The sequence below is a fragment of the Mustelus asterias genome, chromosome 6 (genome assembly GCF_964213995.1).
Source record: "Mustelus asterias chromosome 6, sMusAst1.hap1.1, whole genome shotgun sequence".
NCBI lineage: Eukaryota > Metazoa > Chordata > Chondrichthyes > Carcharhiniformes > Triakidae > Mustelus > Mustelus asterias.
The window spans coordinates 17540520-17558064 of record NC_135806.1 but is presented as its reverse complement, the minus strand read 5'-3'; the positions used below and the strand labels follow the sequence as shown (position 1 = coordinate 17558064).

At 41.3% G+C, this 17545-nt stretch overlaps 1 protein-coding gene across 2 annotated transcripts in view; it reads right to left on the bottom strand.

Moving 5' to 3' along the window:
- Positions 1-11266: 11266 nt before the first annotated feature.
- ric1 (RIC1 homolog, RAB6A GEF complex partner 1) overlaps positions 11267-17545 on the bottom strand; it is a 140497-nt gene continuing 134218 nt past the window's right edge. For both annotated transcript variants that reach the window (XM_078214092.1, XM_078214093.1), the window contains one exon: positions 11267-15914. In XM_078214092.1, coding sequence (XP_078070218.1) covers positions 15623-15914 — 292 coding nt within the window. In that variant the 3' untranslated portion in view covers positions 11267-15622. The remainder of the gene's footprint in view (positions 15915-17545) is intronic.

Here is a 17545-nt window from a genome sequence, read left to right as displayed (position 1 = left end):
ACTTCCAACTCAACTGAATTATTCTTGGCATCAAGGCAGTATTTGACCGAGTGTGGCATAAAGCAGCCCTAGAAAAAACTGAAGTCAAAGGGAATTGAGGGGAAAATTCTCTATTGGTTTGAGTCACATTGGGCACAAATGATGGTGGTTGTGCTCATTGGAAGCCAATCATCTCAGCTCCAGAATGTCACTGCAGAAGTTTCGTAGGGCAGTGTCCCAGGCCTAGCCATCTGAAGCTGCTTCAGTGATGACCTTCCCTCCATCATAAGGAGCTGGTGATGTTTGCAAATTATCTGTGTTTAGTTCCATTTGCAATTCCTTCAAGTAATGAAGCAGTCTTCGCCCACATGCAGCAAGACCTGGGCAATATTCAGTGGCAAGGAGTGTTGTCTGGCAAATATTTGGCATGAACGACTGACTACCTCCAACAAGAGTTTCACTTGTCTTTGATATTTGCTTGCGTTACTATTGTCATCTACATCCTGGGCAATCTTAATTATTGACTAGAGATTTAACTGGACCTGCCATATAAATACTGTAGCTACAAGAACAGGTCAGAGGCTGGGAATTCTACAGAGCGTAGCTCACCTCCTTACTCCCCCCAAAGCAATTCTCCCATCCACAATGCATAAGTCAGGAGTGTGATGAAACTTATATCCATTTGACTAGATAAGTATAGCTCCAATACGTAAGCTCAACACCATCCAGCAGCCTGCGAGGTCTATCTTGCTCTTTTTGATGTGGACTTGCCGGTGTTGGACTGGGGGAGGCACAATAAGTAGTCTCTCAACACTAGGTTAAAATCCAACAGGTTTATTTGGTAGCACGGGCTTTCGGAGTGCTGCTCCTTCCTCAGGTGATGAAGATGACTCACCTGATGATGGAGCAGTGCTCCGAAAGCTCGTGATTCCAAATAAACCTTTTGAACTTTAACCTGGTGTTTGTGAGACTACTTACTGTTACTCTTTTTGATGCATTAAGATTAATTCAAAAGTCCTTGTCCCCACGATGAGATGCAATTTTCCTAACTGCTACTATAATGTAATTGCTGGAAGTACCCACTGTCAGTAAATGCAATGCGCACAAAGCTCCATGAAGAGGTTTGGAGTTAAGTACTTAAGCATTAATCAAAGCTGGAACTCCATTGCAGCCTAGAGGGGGTACTGCATTGTCTGAAGTGTTGGCCTTGAACCAAATCTTAAATTCATACTCCAAAATACTTATTGAGTCCTCAGCTAAACGTTCATGGTATAATTCAAAGAGGAGCAAAGTGTTTTGTTGGTTCTAACTGATGTTCCTCCCTTAGCCAACCAATACTGTCAAAAATAGAATAAATCTATTAATTATGCTACAGTTTGTACCCTGGGGAGGGGACTCGGTCAAGGTCATTCACTTGCTAAATGTAATTGTGGTTAAGATAATATTGGGCTTGGATCATGATGGACTCCTCCCAATCTATGTACTTGCTGGGACATGCTATTTCAACGACAATAAGGGATTGCCACTGATTACACCTCAGCCAATGGAACAATATGTTTAAAGTTTATTTATTAGTGTCACAAGTAACGCAGCAATGAAGCTACTGTGAAAATCCGCTAGTTGCCACACTCCTGTGCCTGTTCAAGCACATGGAGGGAGAATTTAGCATTGCCAATGCACCTAATCAGCACATCTTTCGGACTGTGGCAGGAAACCTGCAGCACCCGGAGGAAACTCGCGCAGACATGGGGAAAATGTGCAAACTCCACACACACAGTGACCCAAGCTGGGAATCGAACCCGGGTCCCTGGCGCTGTGAGGTAGCAGTGCTAACCACTGTGCCACCCCCTAAGTCAGAGGAAAGAAGTGCAATGCTAGCATTGCTACCTCTGGGCTTGAAGCTCTGTGTTTGAATCCCACTTAAGGACTTGATGGCCATGGAAGGCGCATCCATATCGTGGCTAAACAGTTTAATGATCAGCCTGTAAGTCCTTCCAAGGCACGTGATGGCAGACGGTAAGAGTGGAGGTGTTTCCTGGTCATCCATGCTGCAGAAAGCGATGGCAAACCACTGTAGTACTTTACCACGCATACCCAATCTAATGAAACTCCATGGTCGTTAGTGCCCTTTGAGGACACAGTGCTGTATCTCAAGGAGGAGGAAGTCGGAAGAAAGGTGGACACATGGAAATTCTTCAAGTTACTGTGTGCAATAGTACCAATTGTGTTTTCTTGCACCTGTAGCCTTTATATTCCCTCGTTGGGTCATCTGCTGAGTAGCTTCTGATTTTTAAAACTATTTTATTAATTCACGTACATATAAAAAAACGCTGGATATTGCACTCTGTCAGTTTCTTCGAGGTTTTTATTCTTATTTGGAAATCTAGCCATGACAGGTTTTAATGGTGAAACTTAAGCATGGGTTCTTTAGTTCAATCACATAAGAACATAAGAACTAGGAGCAGGAGTAGACCATCTGGCCCCTCGAGCCTGCTCTGCCATCCAATAAGATCATGGCTGATCTTTTCGTGGACTCAGTTCCACGTGGACTCAGCTCCACCATAACCCTTAATTCCTTTACTGTTCAAAAATTTATCTACCCTTGCCTTAAAAACATTCAATGAGGTAGCCTCAACTGCTTCACTGGGCAGGGAATTCCATAGATTCACAACCCTTTGTGTGAAGAAGCTCCTCTTCAACTCAGTCCTAAATCTGCTCCCCCTTATTTTGAGGCCATGTCCCCGAGTTCTAATTTCACCTGCCAGTGGAAACAACTTCCCTGCTTCTAATCTATTCCCTTCGTAATCTTCTATGTTTCTATAAGATCTCCCCTCATTCTTCTGAATTCCAATGAGTATAGCCCCAGTCTACTCCTTTCATAAGCCAACTCTCTCAACTCCGGAACCAACCTAGTGAATCTCCTCTGCACCCCCTCCAGTGCCAGTATATCCTTTCTCAAGTAAGGAGACCAAAACTGTACACAATACTCCAAGTGTGGCCTCACCAGCACCTTATACAGCTGCAACATAATGTCGCTGTTTTTAAACTCCGTCCCTCTAGCAATGAAGGACAAAATTCCATTTGCCTTCTTAATTACCTGCTACACCTGCAAACCAACTCCTTGTGATTCTTGCACAAGGATACCCAGGTCCCTCTGCACAGCAACATGCTGCAATTTTTTACCATTTAAATAATAGTCCATTTTGCTGTTATTCCTACCAAAATGGATGACCTCACATTTACCAACATTGTACTCCATCTGCCAGACCCTCGCCCACTCACTTAGACTATCTATATCCTTTTGCAAACTTTCAGCATTCTCTGCACACTTTGCTCTGCCACTCATCTTAGTATCATCTGCAAATTTTGACACACTACACTTGGTCCCCAACTCCAAATCATCAATGTAAATCGTAAACAATTGCGGTCCCAACACTGATTCCTGAGGCGCACCACTAATCACTGATCGCCAACCAGAAAACACCCATTTACCCCCACTTTTTGCTTTCTGTTAGTTAACCAATCCTCTATCCATGCTAATACATTACCCGTAACACTGTGCACCTTTATCTTATGTAGCAGTCTTTGATGCGGCACCTTTTCAAATGCTTTCTGGAAATCCAGATACACCACATCCGCAGGTTCCCCATTGTCCACTGCACATGCAATGTTCTCAAAAAATTCCACCAAATTAGTCTAAACATGACCTGCCCTTCATGAACCCATGCTGCATCTTACCAATGGGACAATTTCTATCCAGATGTCTCACTATTTCTTCCTTGATGATAGATTCACGCATTTTCCTTACTACAGAAGTTAAGCTAACTGGCCTATAGTTACCCGCCTTTTGTCTCCCTCCTTTTTTAAAACAGTGGCGTCACATTTGCTGTTTTCCAATCTGCAGGAACCACCCCAGAGTCTAGTGAATTTTGGTTAATTACCACCAGTGCATCTGCTATTTCTCCGCCATCTCTTTTAGTACCCTGGGATGCATTCTATCAGGGCCAGGAGACTTGCCTACCCTTAGCCCCATTAACTTGCCCAACACTACCTCTTTCGTGATAATTATAGTTTCTAGGTCCTCACCTGCCATAGTCTTCCTGTCATCCATTTTTGGCATATTATTTCCACTGTGAAGACCGACACAAAATACCTGTTCAACGCCTCAGCCATTTTCTCAGTTCCAGTTATTACATTCCCTTCTCATCCCCTAAAGAACCAATGTTTACTTTAGCTACTTTTAAAAATATATTTGTAGCAACTTTTGCTATCTGTTTTTATATTCTGAGCGAGCTTACTCTCATAATCCATCTTACTTTACTTTATAGCTTTTTTCGTGGTTTTCTGTTGACCTTTAAAGATTTCCCAATCCTCTAGTTTCCCACTAATCTTAGCCACTTTGTATGCATTTTCTTTCAATTTGATACCCTCCTTTATTTCCTTAGATATCCATGGCTGATTATCTCTTTTTCTAAGTCCTTCCTTATCACAGTACAAACTTTCACAGAAAACTTGATATAATTGTTAGTATATCTTAGAAGGCTGGCAGCGGGTGTCAAATGGAGGCTGTAGCTATTTACTTCAAATATAAACATCCTGTGAGGTTTATTAAATGTTTTCCTAAAATTCAACATACACATTTGCACTAATATTTCAAGTTACTTGGCCCTGACCAATTTCTGAAGTTATTTATCTTCCCTGGGTTGCCTTGTGTTTACAGCAGTTCCTGGCTTTTCCTTGTCAGCTATGTAAGAATAAAAGCAAATTGTTGAGAAGCTCAAATAAAATTGAGGAATGTGTGTTATAGTTATCAGGTTGCAAACTAGATTTTACCACTCGAGGAGTGTGCCAAGTTTAACTACTATAAAAACCTCACTGCTTATTTGCTTGTTCTTTTACTATTTAATAAAGTGAGCAGTCAAAAGTCCTAGCTGCTTTTCAGAACCAAGAAAAAGTGAGGGGGATCATTGTCAGGACGTTCCTCTCTCCTGATTGAGAGTGAGTTTATGGTGAATTGGGAGGCCATCCGCTCTCCACCTATTCCCACCCCCACTTCCCCACAAGGAAGTTCCTGGTGGAAGTGTTAAAACCAGTGGAAGAAATAAACTGAAGAGATTTCAGAAGATCAGAACGAAGTGGTTAAAGCTTCTGCACCTTTGAATTTGATTTGATTTATTAGTCACATGTATTAGTATACAGTGAAAAGTATTGTTTCTTTCATGCTATACAAAGCATACCATTAATAGAGAAGGAAAGAAGGTGCAGAAAGTAGTGTTACTGTCGTAGCTAGGGTGTAGAGAAAGATCAACTTAGTACGAGGTAGATCCATGTCAAGAAGCAGGGTAAGAATGGTGGACTCAAATGTAAACCTGTAACCTCTACCACCGAGAGGATTTAGATCTCTTTATGCAACAAATGGTAATGGCTTGAAACTTGCTTCCTTTCAGGGTAATGAAAGCCAAGACAATGATTTCAAAAGGAAACTGGATGGGCATTTGAGGGAAATAAACTTGCAGGGCTATGGGGATAGAGCAGGGGACTTACTGGATGGGCTGAATGGACCCCTTTTGTGCCATTATGGCTATGATTCAGCCACTGCACTGAGTGGAAAGGGGCTCTTGTGCACTGAAAAAATTAAAATCTAGAATGGTGTAGGTTAGAGTTAGAAGATCCCCACCTTGAATAAAGTATTCCTTTTTAAAATGCATTCTTTCATGGGATGTGGGTACGCTGGCTAGGTCAGCATTAATTGCCCATCTCTAATTGCACCTTGAGAACGTGGTGGTGAGCCGCCGCCTTGAATCATTGCAGTCCATGTGGTGTCGGTGCACCCACAGTGCTGTTAAGGGGGGGGATGTGGGGGTGTGTGTGTGTGGGATGGTGGTGGATAGGGTGCTGATTAAGTGGGCTGCTTTGGATGCTGTTAAACTTCTTGTGTTGCTGGAGCTGCACTCATCCAGGCAAGTGGCGAATATTCCATCACACTCCTGACTTGTGCCTTGTAGATGGTGGACAGGCGTTGCAGAGTCAGGAAGTGAGTTACTGGCTGCTGGATTACTAACCTCTGACCTACACTTGTAGCAAGAAGTTTAACAACATCAGGTTAAAGTCCAACAGGTTTATTTGGTAGCTTTTTTTGCTACCAAATAAACCTGTTGGACTTTAACCTGATGTTGTTAAACTTCTTACTGTGTTTACCCCAGTCCAACGCCGGCATCTCCACATCATGAGTACTCTTGTAGCCACAGTATTTATAGGGGCAGCATTGTGGCACAGTGGTTAGCACTTCTGCATCACAGTGCCAGGGACCTGGGTTCGATTCCTGGCTTGAGTGACTGTGCGGAGTCTGCACAGTCTCCGTGTCTGCGTGGGTTTCCTCCGGGTACTCCGGTTTCCTCCCACAGTCCGAAAGACATGCAGGTTAGGTGCATTGGCCGTGCTAAATTCTCCCTCAGTGTTCTCGAACAGGCACCAGAGTGTGGCGACTAGGGGACTTTCACAGTAACTTCATTGCAGTGTTAATGTAAGCCTACCTGTCACACAAATAAATAAACTAAAAACAAAACTATATGGCTGGTTCACTTTCTGGTCAATGGTAACCCCCAAGATGTTGATAGGGGGGGGCTTCAGTGATGGTAATGACAATGATGATGTGATTGCCTTGGCCCTTGTGTGGTGTGAATATTATTGAATTACAGCATGAAAATTCTGTTATTTCATCAAAAATGTATATGGCATTTTTAAATAAGTGGGAATATCAAAGCAACAGCACCTGTTCATCAACATATTAAATGGCGCAGATGCTCACGATTATCTTCTCAAGGGCACTTAAGGCAGGACAATAAAAATCCAGTCCTAACGAATGATGCCCGCATCCCGTGAAGGAGTAAGAAGTTACAATATGTTTTAATTCCCTTTATTTGTAGTCATATAAGTTTTGCAAAATGATCACGCAACTCAGTAAATGCCTAATTTATCCACTAGATGGCACTTATTACTTAGAAATTGCATGATTGAACAGCATCTCTGGAAGACATTTCACGCTCACATTGCACCGTAGCCCAGATTTTGTGGTTGGTCAGTGGTGCAGTGATGGTGTTCACTGCTGCTATCACAAATAAATATACCACAGGCAGTTATTGGGTGAAATATCAACAGTGAGCAGCCCAGGCAGATGGATTTTGCAGGCAGCAGCAAAACCTCAAAGTGCTGCTCACAAACATCCAGTAACCCCCTGGGGAGTTGATTTCCCAGTCCCCCACGCCAGTCACAGCAGAGTCAAGGAGATCACCAGGTATCCAGCAGCAGTGATGTCAGCATACAGCCAATCACATTGGAGTCTTCACGCAGACAGCAAAGCAAGAGGTTAATCTCACTTTAAAAAAATTTTTAGGTAGCAAAATAAATTGTTAGATTGAGAAACTAATACATCATAAACTATTAGAATTTTAAAACCACGTGGAATCATCTTAATGGTGAAATCTGATCTATACCATCTCAAATATAAACAAAATCTTTCAGGATGAGGGGTCTTAAACAGTAATTATGAACTTAGTAAATAGTTCAAAAACATTTGACATCTTTCAACAACTTTTTCAAGGATTTAGAGTAATAGCTTTGAGGTAATTTTTAATAAATCAGTTTACTGATTGCCGTCTGGCAAAGGACAGTGTACCTACCCTCTGGAAGAGTTTCAAACCACGAGCATCAACTTCTGGATTTTTGTATGACTTTGGGCATATGTGGACTCCCAAGTTTGCTGGGAATGTCAATGGAGCAACGATGGCAAACACACTGTTTTCACACAAAACCTGGGCTGATAAAGGTCTAAGAAATAACTAATCTTTCAATGTGCAGTGTTGGTTTTGATGGGGATTCTATACATCTATAGGGTGGGTCATCTGTCCAACCAAATTGCACACCGCAAATTTTGTTCTTTGAAACTTGACAAGGCAGTCGTTACACAATCATTAGGGTCAATAATTGTAGCTAAATACCTTATAGAAGCTACAATAAAAACCTCATCTGAGGAGAGGACTACAAAACAATTCTGTTTTGTGTACTAGTACAACGGTAAAATGTTGCTCAAAGCATTTATTTTGGTTGGATTGAATGAATGCAGGAAAATATGATGCTTGTGTCAATGAAAAGAAGGAAACGGTAGACTTGTCAATATTTAGAGGTGTCCATATGTCAGACATCCCAAGGAAATTAATTTTGAATCAGCGACTCATCAAAATGAACAAATAATAAAGAAAAAAATATCCGTAAAGAGAAAATGTCATTGGGAACAATGATTTTCATTCCGAGTGTTTAAAGGAAGGTGGTCAGAATGTTGCTCATCCCCCAATTATAATATTCCAAACTTTTCTTGATTCAGGAACTGTTCATTTCGATTGGGAAATTGTGCTGTTCCTCTATTGTTTAAAGCAACAAGGCAAAACCAGGGAATTATAGACTAGTCAGCCCAACATCTGTTGTTGGAAAATTACAGGAGTTTAAGGATAGGATGATTACACTCATTGAAATTTTCCAGGTGACCAGAAAGAAGTGTGGAACACTTCCAGTCTTACTCAGGCCCTCTCCCACAACTCTTTATCCGTTACATTGATGAGTATATCAGTGTCACTTCATGCTTGTGTCTCGACCTGGAAAAGTTTATCTATTTTGCTTCTCTCATCCCGCTCTCATCTTCACACGGTCCATCTCCAATACTCCCCTTCCTTGACACCTCTGTCGCCATTTCTGGCATAGACGGACCATCACTATTCATTACAAATCCATGGAATTGAAGACAAATTCGTGAGCTGGTTTGGAAACTAGCTGAGCAGCAAGATACAGAACGTGGAGATAACTGGCAGGATGATTAGTGGTGTCCCACAGGGATCAGTGTTAAGATCTCAACATATCACCATAATGACTTAGATATGTGGCTTTCTGTCCCATAATCTAAATTTTTGTTTGGCACAAAGGCAGAATTGTAAACACTGTCGATAGAAGCATATCAAAAATAAATAAAAGCAGATTGATTGATTGAAATTAATTTGCCACAGTTTTGCCCCTTCAATGTAGGTGAACATGAGGTCATCCAAAATGGATCCAAAATGAATGGAACACAGCACTTACCAAATGGGGAAAAAGAAAAACAAAGTGGAGGTCCAGGTACATGTCATTGAAATGTCATAAAACAGGTACAGAAAATAAAAAACTTAATGGAATGCTGACTTATATACCCAGAGGAGAGAATAAAAGGAGGTAGAAGTCTTGCTACACAAAACCCTGACTGGACCACAGCTGGGGAACTGTGAGCACCACAGTTCCGGAAGAATATATTGGCTTTGGAAGGAGTGCAACATATACTGGGCAGACTTCAAATCATGGGAGTTGGGCATCACTGGAAATGCCAGCATTTATTGCTGATCGCTAACTGCCTTTGAGAAGCTAACTGTGAGACTCCTTTTTGAAGCACTGCAGGGTACGTGCAGTAATATCCAGTGCTGTTATGGAATTTCAGAATTTTGACCCAGTGACAGTGAAAGAACATAGAGCACCAACCACAATCCCACCCAGCTCCTATACCCCTAACCCCATGCATTTACCCCAGCTAGTCCTCCTGACACTAAGGGGCAATTTAGTGTGGCCAATCCACCCAAGATGGACATCTTTAAAATGTGGTAGGAAGCCAGAGCACCCGGAGGAAACCTATGCAGACACAGGGAAAATGTACAAAATCCACAGACACAACAACCTATTTCGGAGTCAGGTTGGTGAGAGACTTGGAAGGGACTTGCAGGTGATGGTGCTCCTATTCGCTTGCTGGTTCTTCTCGAGTGCCAGAGGTCACTTGTTTGGAAAATGCGGCTCATGGGATACTAATCAAGTGGTCTGCTCTGTCCTGCAAAGTGCCAAGCTTCAAGTATTGTTAGAGGTCCACTCATCCAGGCAAGTGGAGAGTATCACATTGACTTGTGCATTGTAGATGATGGACACACTTTGGGGAAATGAGGTGAGTGACTCACTGCAACATTCTCAGTCTCTGACCTGATCTTATAGCCATTGTATTTCTGAGGCTCATCCAGTAAGGCTTCTGGTCAATGATGACACCAAGGATGATGTTGGGGAATTGAATGAAGGCAGTGCCATTGAATATGAAGTCAAGAGTTAGATTCTTGTTTGTTGGAGGTAGTCACAGCCTGACAATTATGTGGTGTACATGTTACTGAACTCTTGAATATTACCTGGAATCCAAGGGTTAAATTACACAAAGTGGATTGTATCCCTGGAATTTAAGGTTAAGAGATGAATTGATCAAATTAATGGAAAAAATTAGATAAAGAGAAATTATTTCTACTGGTTGGGGGATCTATGATTAGTGAAGTTAGTCTAAAAATTAGAACCAGCTCTTTCAGGGGTGAAATTAGGAAACACTTTTAAACCCAAAGGGTAGTCAAAGTCTTGACCTCTTTTTCACCAACAGCGATGCTAAATCAATTCAAAATGTTATATCAGAGATGGATAAATTTCTGTTATGCAAGGGTATTAAGGGATAAGGTGCAAAGTTGGACATATGGAGTTTAGTCTCCAATCAGCCACAATTTCACTGATTTTCAGACAAGGCTCCAGGGCCAAATGGCCTCCTCCTGTTCCTATCAACCAAATTCTCAGTGAGACGAATACAGCGAAGGGGATTTAATTGCCTTAATTTACTTCTATAGAAGGTATACACGGACGGCAGGGTGGCCCAGTGGTTATCACTGCTACCTCACAGCACTAGGGACCCGGGTTCGATTCCAGTCTTGGGTGACTGTGTGTGGAGTTTGCACGTTCTCCCTGTGTTGGCGTGGGTTTCTTGCCATAATCCAAAATCTGCAAGTTAGATGGAATAGCGATGCTAAATTGCCCCTTAGATGTGTATGTTAGGGGGATTAGCAGGGTAAATGTGTGGGGTTACGGGAATAGGGCCTGGGTGGGATGCTCTATCTAAGAGCCAGTGGAGACTCGATGGGCCAAAAAGTCTCCTTCTGACTGTAGCAGTTCTATGATCTGTAAAATCAACATTTGGCATCCCAAAGTTCTGTCAATATTCTGTGCAGGTTTTGATACAAATCTCTCTGCAATTTTCTTAAAAAATGGAACTGCATAGGTTGCGAAACTGGAGCTAATTTGCAGATTAAATACCTGCTGCCTTACTGCAAACACCCACCCACATATAATGCCAAAAACCAACCCACAGATTAAATAAGCATCCTCGCTTAGGGAAACACCTGAAAAGAAAAATACGCTTACATAATCAAAAATGTTTATTGCTGTGAGTTTGTACATGTGACAGGAAACAAGAATAGCAAATAATTTCTGATAGTAGTACAGATAAGAATTGCCACAAAGTAGCACTGTGCACCGAAACGTCATCAATGATTCTTGCAGAAGTGATCATAAGTTCACGTGCATTTTGCCAAATCATTGATGAGGTTAAGACACAGAAGATGCCCAACTGGCAAGAACATGTCACGATTAACTATCTTGTCTATGTATTTAACAGGTGTCAAGAAAAATAAAACTTTACAGGAGGAAAGGAGTTTTATCATTGAATTTTTAAACTTTAATTGCATTTATAAAAATGGCTTGAGATCACATTTGTAACATTTAGGACCTTGGTGAAAATTTCTTAACACTGGTACTACTGTGTCAATTAAAAATTCTTTGGATTGCTCCCAGTTAGATCCACAGTGTGCGCTTCCAATTAGGTTGGTGGTTTTGTCAGAAGTTAATGCGTCCGTTATTTTGTGGTCTCATTAAGCAAATTTTGTAAATATATTTTCTTTGCTGAAAATTGAGTACATTAGTGGAAAGAAATTACAAAAAAAATTACTCAAATGTTAAGCAATTTTAAACATAATACTACAATTAAATATGAAGTTATTACTGTGCATAGAAACATAACTGCTCGGAAAAAAACAGACTAGATAGTCTAAAGTATAATTAACTTTGTAGTGTGTGTACAAATGATGCCCAATGCATTTCCAATTTAGTTAATAATCTGGCCTCGGTTTAGCCCAGCCAATTCTTGGGGCTCGTTAATCAATCAATGCACACTGTTTAATATCTGTATTGCGACAGGCAGTCAGTCTTATTGTATGGTACATTTACAACATGAATCCAGTCTCAACACTTGCTTTCTGCATTCCTCCAGTCACTGGGGTCACATTAACCAAAATAAAGTTTTTAAAAATCCCTTTTAAGGGAGATTATCACCCTTTTTAAATAATTCTGTTTTTAACCTATCATTAACCTATCGGCCTAAAAGAAGCGTGTGATCAATACAGTTACAATTAGTATGCTAGTTACGGTCTTCGGGCTCGGTTACTAATTTGGTCCACATCAAAAAATTCAATTCAATTTAGCTATAAAAATAGACTACTCAATTCTTGTTGTATAAAATAAGCAACATTTTGCATTTTTTTGTTCAAATTGCACTGTAACAAATATATGCTTTGTCTTTTAATACTGCTTCAGGTACTTTTATTTTTATCTGCATTAAGATGCAAGGAAACAGCTATGAAGGCAATACCACTACCCAAGATCATACACTGCAGCACTCTGTTCAAACAGGTTACTGTCCAACAGTTCAGAGTAGGAAATTAATCAGTGTGCGGGGTTCGTTCCCTTGAAAACGGATCAATATCTTAATCAAGTTTTAGTTAGGACAGCTTTTATTAAAAGCTATTAGAAAGAATGTTGCTTGTTACTGTTCATATATTTAATGTACACCTTGCTAGATCCTAATTTAGCAAGTATAAACACATGATTACATAGCTTTATATTTACATAAAAATACTTTTTGCATCTAGCACAAAAGCTCGAGTTCTTTTTGGAAGGCAATAAATAAAAACATTTCTAAACTCAAACCTGTTAAAATAGTCCAACTGATTATGCATAATTTTCATAAAAAAGGGTCTTTTCTTTTCCAGCCCTCCCCCTTTATAAAGCCATGGTATTTATTTTACAATTATGTCACACAAAGATCTTGCAACAGGGATCTTACAACAGGGTACCAAGTTCAGATTCAACCACCATCACAGTTTCTAAAGTCTTACAGCTACTTTGGGCTCATGCAAACACATGCATAAACAAATAGTTCCGCTCAAACACTGTACAATATAAACAGCTTCTGCAAGAGCAGCTTGGTTAGTGATTATACATTGAACCGAATCCAAAATGCACTTCCCATTCTTAGAAAAAAAAAGGTCTGTACAAAATACTTGAGAATAGAAGATCAACTCCGAAAGCACCAACACAGCAGGTTTCAAAATTAAGTTGAACCCGGAGTCTCGCACACGTGTTGTGCACATGTCTTTTGCTACGTAAGTGGTGATTGGTCTTTCAGGAGGCTAGTGATTCATCACAATCAATCATCCAGTGATCTGGGAACCAGGTTACCAAGCAACTGCGCCAATTTGTGGAAGTTCCCACTACCTGCATCCGTCTTACCAAAGACCCAGTTTGATTCCTTTTAGGAAACAGTTACCTATGTTACAATTAAATGGGGTTCACGCTACTTGGAAATCCACCATATTTAAGAGTCTCTCAAGCCACTGATGAGTAAACAATAGGGGTTTCTATTTGGCTGATATGAAGGGCGCATGTTTGCCTTCTAGAGTCACATTCCACTTACTCGAGTCAGCCCGTGATTAGAGGCCCTTAATTGTGTGCAGAATTGCTGGCCAAGAACGACACAACCCAAGCAACAAATATTGATAAACATCACACTGGTTTTTCAACCAGGACCGCAGGAGCATCCATTGGCTTTTCTGAAAATGTGGGAATGATTTCCAGCCCTCAATCCATTAGGGTGACCTAATGGGATTGGATGGTTGAAGTACTGAGGTCCACCTGGCTCAGATATTGGGTATTGAGTCTGACACAGTACATCTGGTTAGGAACTACTATCACTAGAGAAATTATCTTGGAGTCAACCCCAAAGTGACTCAGCTCATGTCTTCCAACAGCATCCCAGAAGGATAATCACCAAATGGACTACAGAGTGTAACGCTGAACCCTTATTAGGGGAGCTGCTGGTACCAGAATCCTCTCGTGAATGGCATGGTGAGAAGCTCAAATCACTATAAAACGTGTGCACATTGCACTCGTCCTCCTGAGCACAGCATGAAGGAAAACCATACACCACTGGTGATCTTAGCGGTTGCACCTTTAACAGCTACATGTTGCTTCTTTACAGCCCCATCTTGGCAAGCACCAATCCCTGGACGTGAGCATTCTGCCACCGAGGAATGCCACCAAGGAACTGTGCCCAACCCCTCAAGTCCCCAACAACCAAGTTTGAGATCAGCACAGTGGACATTGACAACTTGAGGTGAGGGAACAGTCACAAGTAGCATGCAACTCAGCAGCTGGAATCTGTGGCAATGAATCCAATCTAAATAAAGTGAAAATTAAATATCTTACGCAATAGTGAATGGCATCCTATAAACATCCTATTTCTCACCAAGACGTGAGATAAGACCTCAACACCTTCAGGAGAAACTGAGACCAGTGCTATGGACAACAAGCATGCACGCACCTCTTTTTCAAATGTACTTCCAACACTTTAAAAAACCTTTTATTATAAAAAATAAAAGCAAATTGTACTTAATTGAGAGTAATACTGTCCTTTTAATCTAAATCCCATGGTTTTCCCTCATCTCTTTACAACTGCTCTGTAATTTGCACAGTCCTGTGACAAATCACTAGTATTAGTTGTCCTTACAAACATGAGAATGCTTACATACAAAGATGTAAAGGATGTTTTGTGGTTTGATGTATTTTCTAGGATCACTGCATTTCTATGATGGCTCAGCCTTGCGAGAATTTCTAAGCCACCTCAGACACAGAAAAACCATGGCAGACGAACCTGCAATTATATTTAGTCTCAAAATTCCTCCTCTCCTTGCTTGCTTAAAAATCAAGTATAAAACACTGCAGCACTTCCAACTGCTCAGCCAATCAACCTCTCAAGACACTGTCACTGAATGAATCTGCCTGGATTTTGTCCTTCTACTCAAGTCACGTGCAATTTTGTACAGCAACTGTCCTTAATACTCCCTGGACGGACTAAAAAAATGAATGCAAATTTGTGGCACTTGGTTCCGTTCTACCTCTACAGCAGCTTTACAAGACATCCTCACTCTTGCCAGAACAGAGGCCTTATCCAAACACGCCTAAAGCACAATGAAGCATCTTGCAAAGGCATTAGGGGAACAGAGTCAAGTACCTGCAAATGCAGCAAAAAATATATAACTGCTTCTAGAAACCTGTTTATTTTTCAATGAAATTTTCACCACAATTAATTTATTTTTCCAAGAATTGGACAGTTTGTTGCATTTCATTATGCCAGGGAGCACAGGAGGATAACACCGGTAATTACAGAGATAACCTCAGGGTTGGGGATCTCTTACTGAAGAAAGTATCTTCGTCAGTAATTAATGTCACTTTTATTTTGGAAGTGTGAAACATGAAGGCTGATATTGATTTCCCTGTATGTGACACACAATTCTCCTCTATGAAGCAGCAAGACATGTGCACAACACTGACACAAGGCACCAGTGATTCAGTTAACATTTTAAAGTTTGGGCTGCAGCTGAAACATTCATGACAGAGAACACTCGTAACTCCCTTCATCCTCAAGTTGCTCCTCTTCCTCCTCTCCTTGGCCATCTTCTTCCTGCCTGCCGATGCTGCCACCCCCATCGCACTGGTTATTAACATGACCCACAGTAGTTCTATTTTCCTCTGCCCACGGGCTGGGGGGCTCCACTGCCTTTGATATGCTCAGGCGGCTCAAAGGCTGAAAGGCTTCGGGTTGGACCTGCTCCTCTGTGACCTCGTTCAATTTCTGCAGCTGGGGCTTTATGCGGTTCAGAAATGGCTTGTATCCAGGGCTGGTAGTGTGAAGTCGGGATTGGGGGGGGGGGAGGAAAAGAGAAGGAAAAATAAGTTTACTGTGTGAAAGAACAGTAGAATCCTGCTCTCACTGCAGTGACTTACACAGGCTAATGGAATATTTATTCAGCTGTTCATTACACACACACACAAACAAATCAATACAGACACTCGGGCATTTCCAGAGTTTACATTCTATGCAGTTAGTAACCTTGGAACCATTTAAAAAACACACTATCCATCTTCAAAAGCTCAGAAGCAAAGATAAGGCCCAATGTTTCTTTATACATACGAGATCAAAAAAATTATTAAATTACACTGAAGTCATGTGTTGGGTTTTACCTCAAACTTTTTCTGATAACACCTGCATAGAGGCCATCTTTGTCAATGCTTAATCGAGGCTTACTTCACCCAATTCAATCAAATGCACAATTCTCCTCCTTTATTCCCATTAAAATTGGCACGCTTCCCAAATTTAGTGTTGCTCACTTGATCATGAAACCCTCTTGTAAGATGGCTCGAGAGAATGACACAGCAGCTGCATGCACTGGCAGTGCAGGATCGGCAACTAACGGCAAATATGATTGAATTCGCTGCTTTTCCTCTCTAAACCAGGGGTTAGCTAAACCGCAGAGGGGAAGTGGAGCTGAAACTGAACATTCTGGATAGGGAATGAGCTTAATCTACACTAGGTTTTGTGAAGAAAGACTAATGGATCCATCAGATTTTCATTGAAAGTAAACTGTTTCGAGGGAAAACGGAAGTTCCCCTGATGACATTGATACAGCATGGATAATTCTGATAATCTCAGCTGAGGCAATAGTAGTAGCAAATAACATTAATGCCATAGGGAAAAAAATCAGTCAGGGTCCACAACTAACGGTTACGCAGCCATATCCTCCAAGTCACTCAACATCCAGACGTGGAAATATATCGCCGTCCCTTCACTGTGGCTGGGTCAAAATCCTGGAATTCTCTCCCTAACAGCATTGTAGGTATACCTACACCACAGAGACTGCAGCAGTTCAAAGGGTAGCTCACCGCCACCTTCTCCAGGGTAATTCGAGATGGGCAATAAATGCTGGCCTGGCCAGAGACGCCCACATCCATGAAAGGATAAATAAAAAAGCTCTGCTGGAAACTGTACGAGGGAAATAAAAGCAGACACTGAGGGAGATCAAAAATCAAGATCTGAATGGGTGCCAAATTCATGCAGTCATTATTGTGGAATGGTGACATGGATGAGGCTAGCAGGTGACCATGAAACCACATACCAGAAAGGGGTCAATGGAGGAGAAATTTGGTCTTGCTGCAATAGTTTTGTGCGCAGAAGTTTTCGGGATCAACATTCTGCAACCCAAGGTTACCTACACCCTGCAAACCATGAATTCTATTCAAAAATCAAAATGTATGCTGCTCAAAAATATCATATTGTGCAAAAAACCTTTAAAAATCATTAATATGAAGGAATCTATCAATGAGGTAAAGAGTTTGTGACACATTGGAGTGAGGCAAACACTGCAGACAGATTCTCAGAACTCTGATGACGATATCTCAGTTCCTATCCGGTCCTCCTGTTACCCTCTTGTCAATTCTGGGAAGTTTTCTGAGCTACAGCAAGTAGAAACCT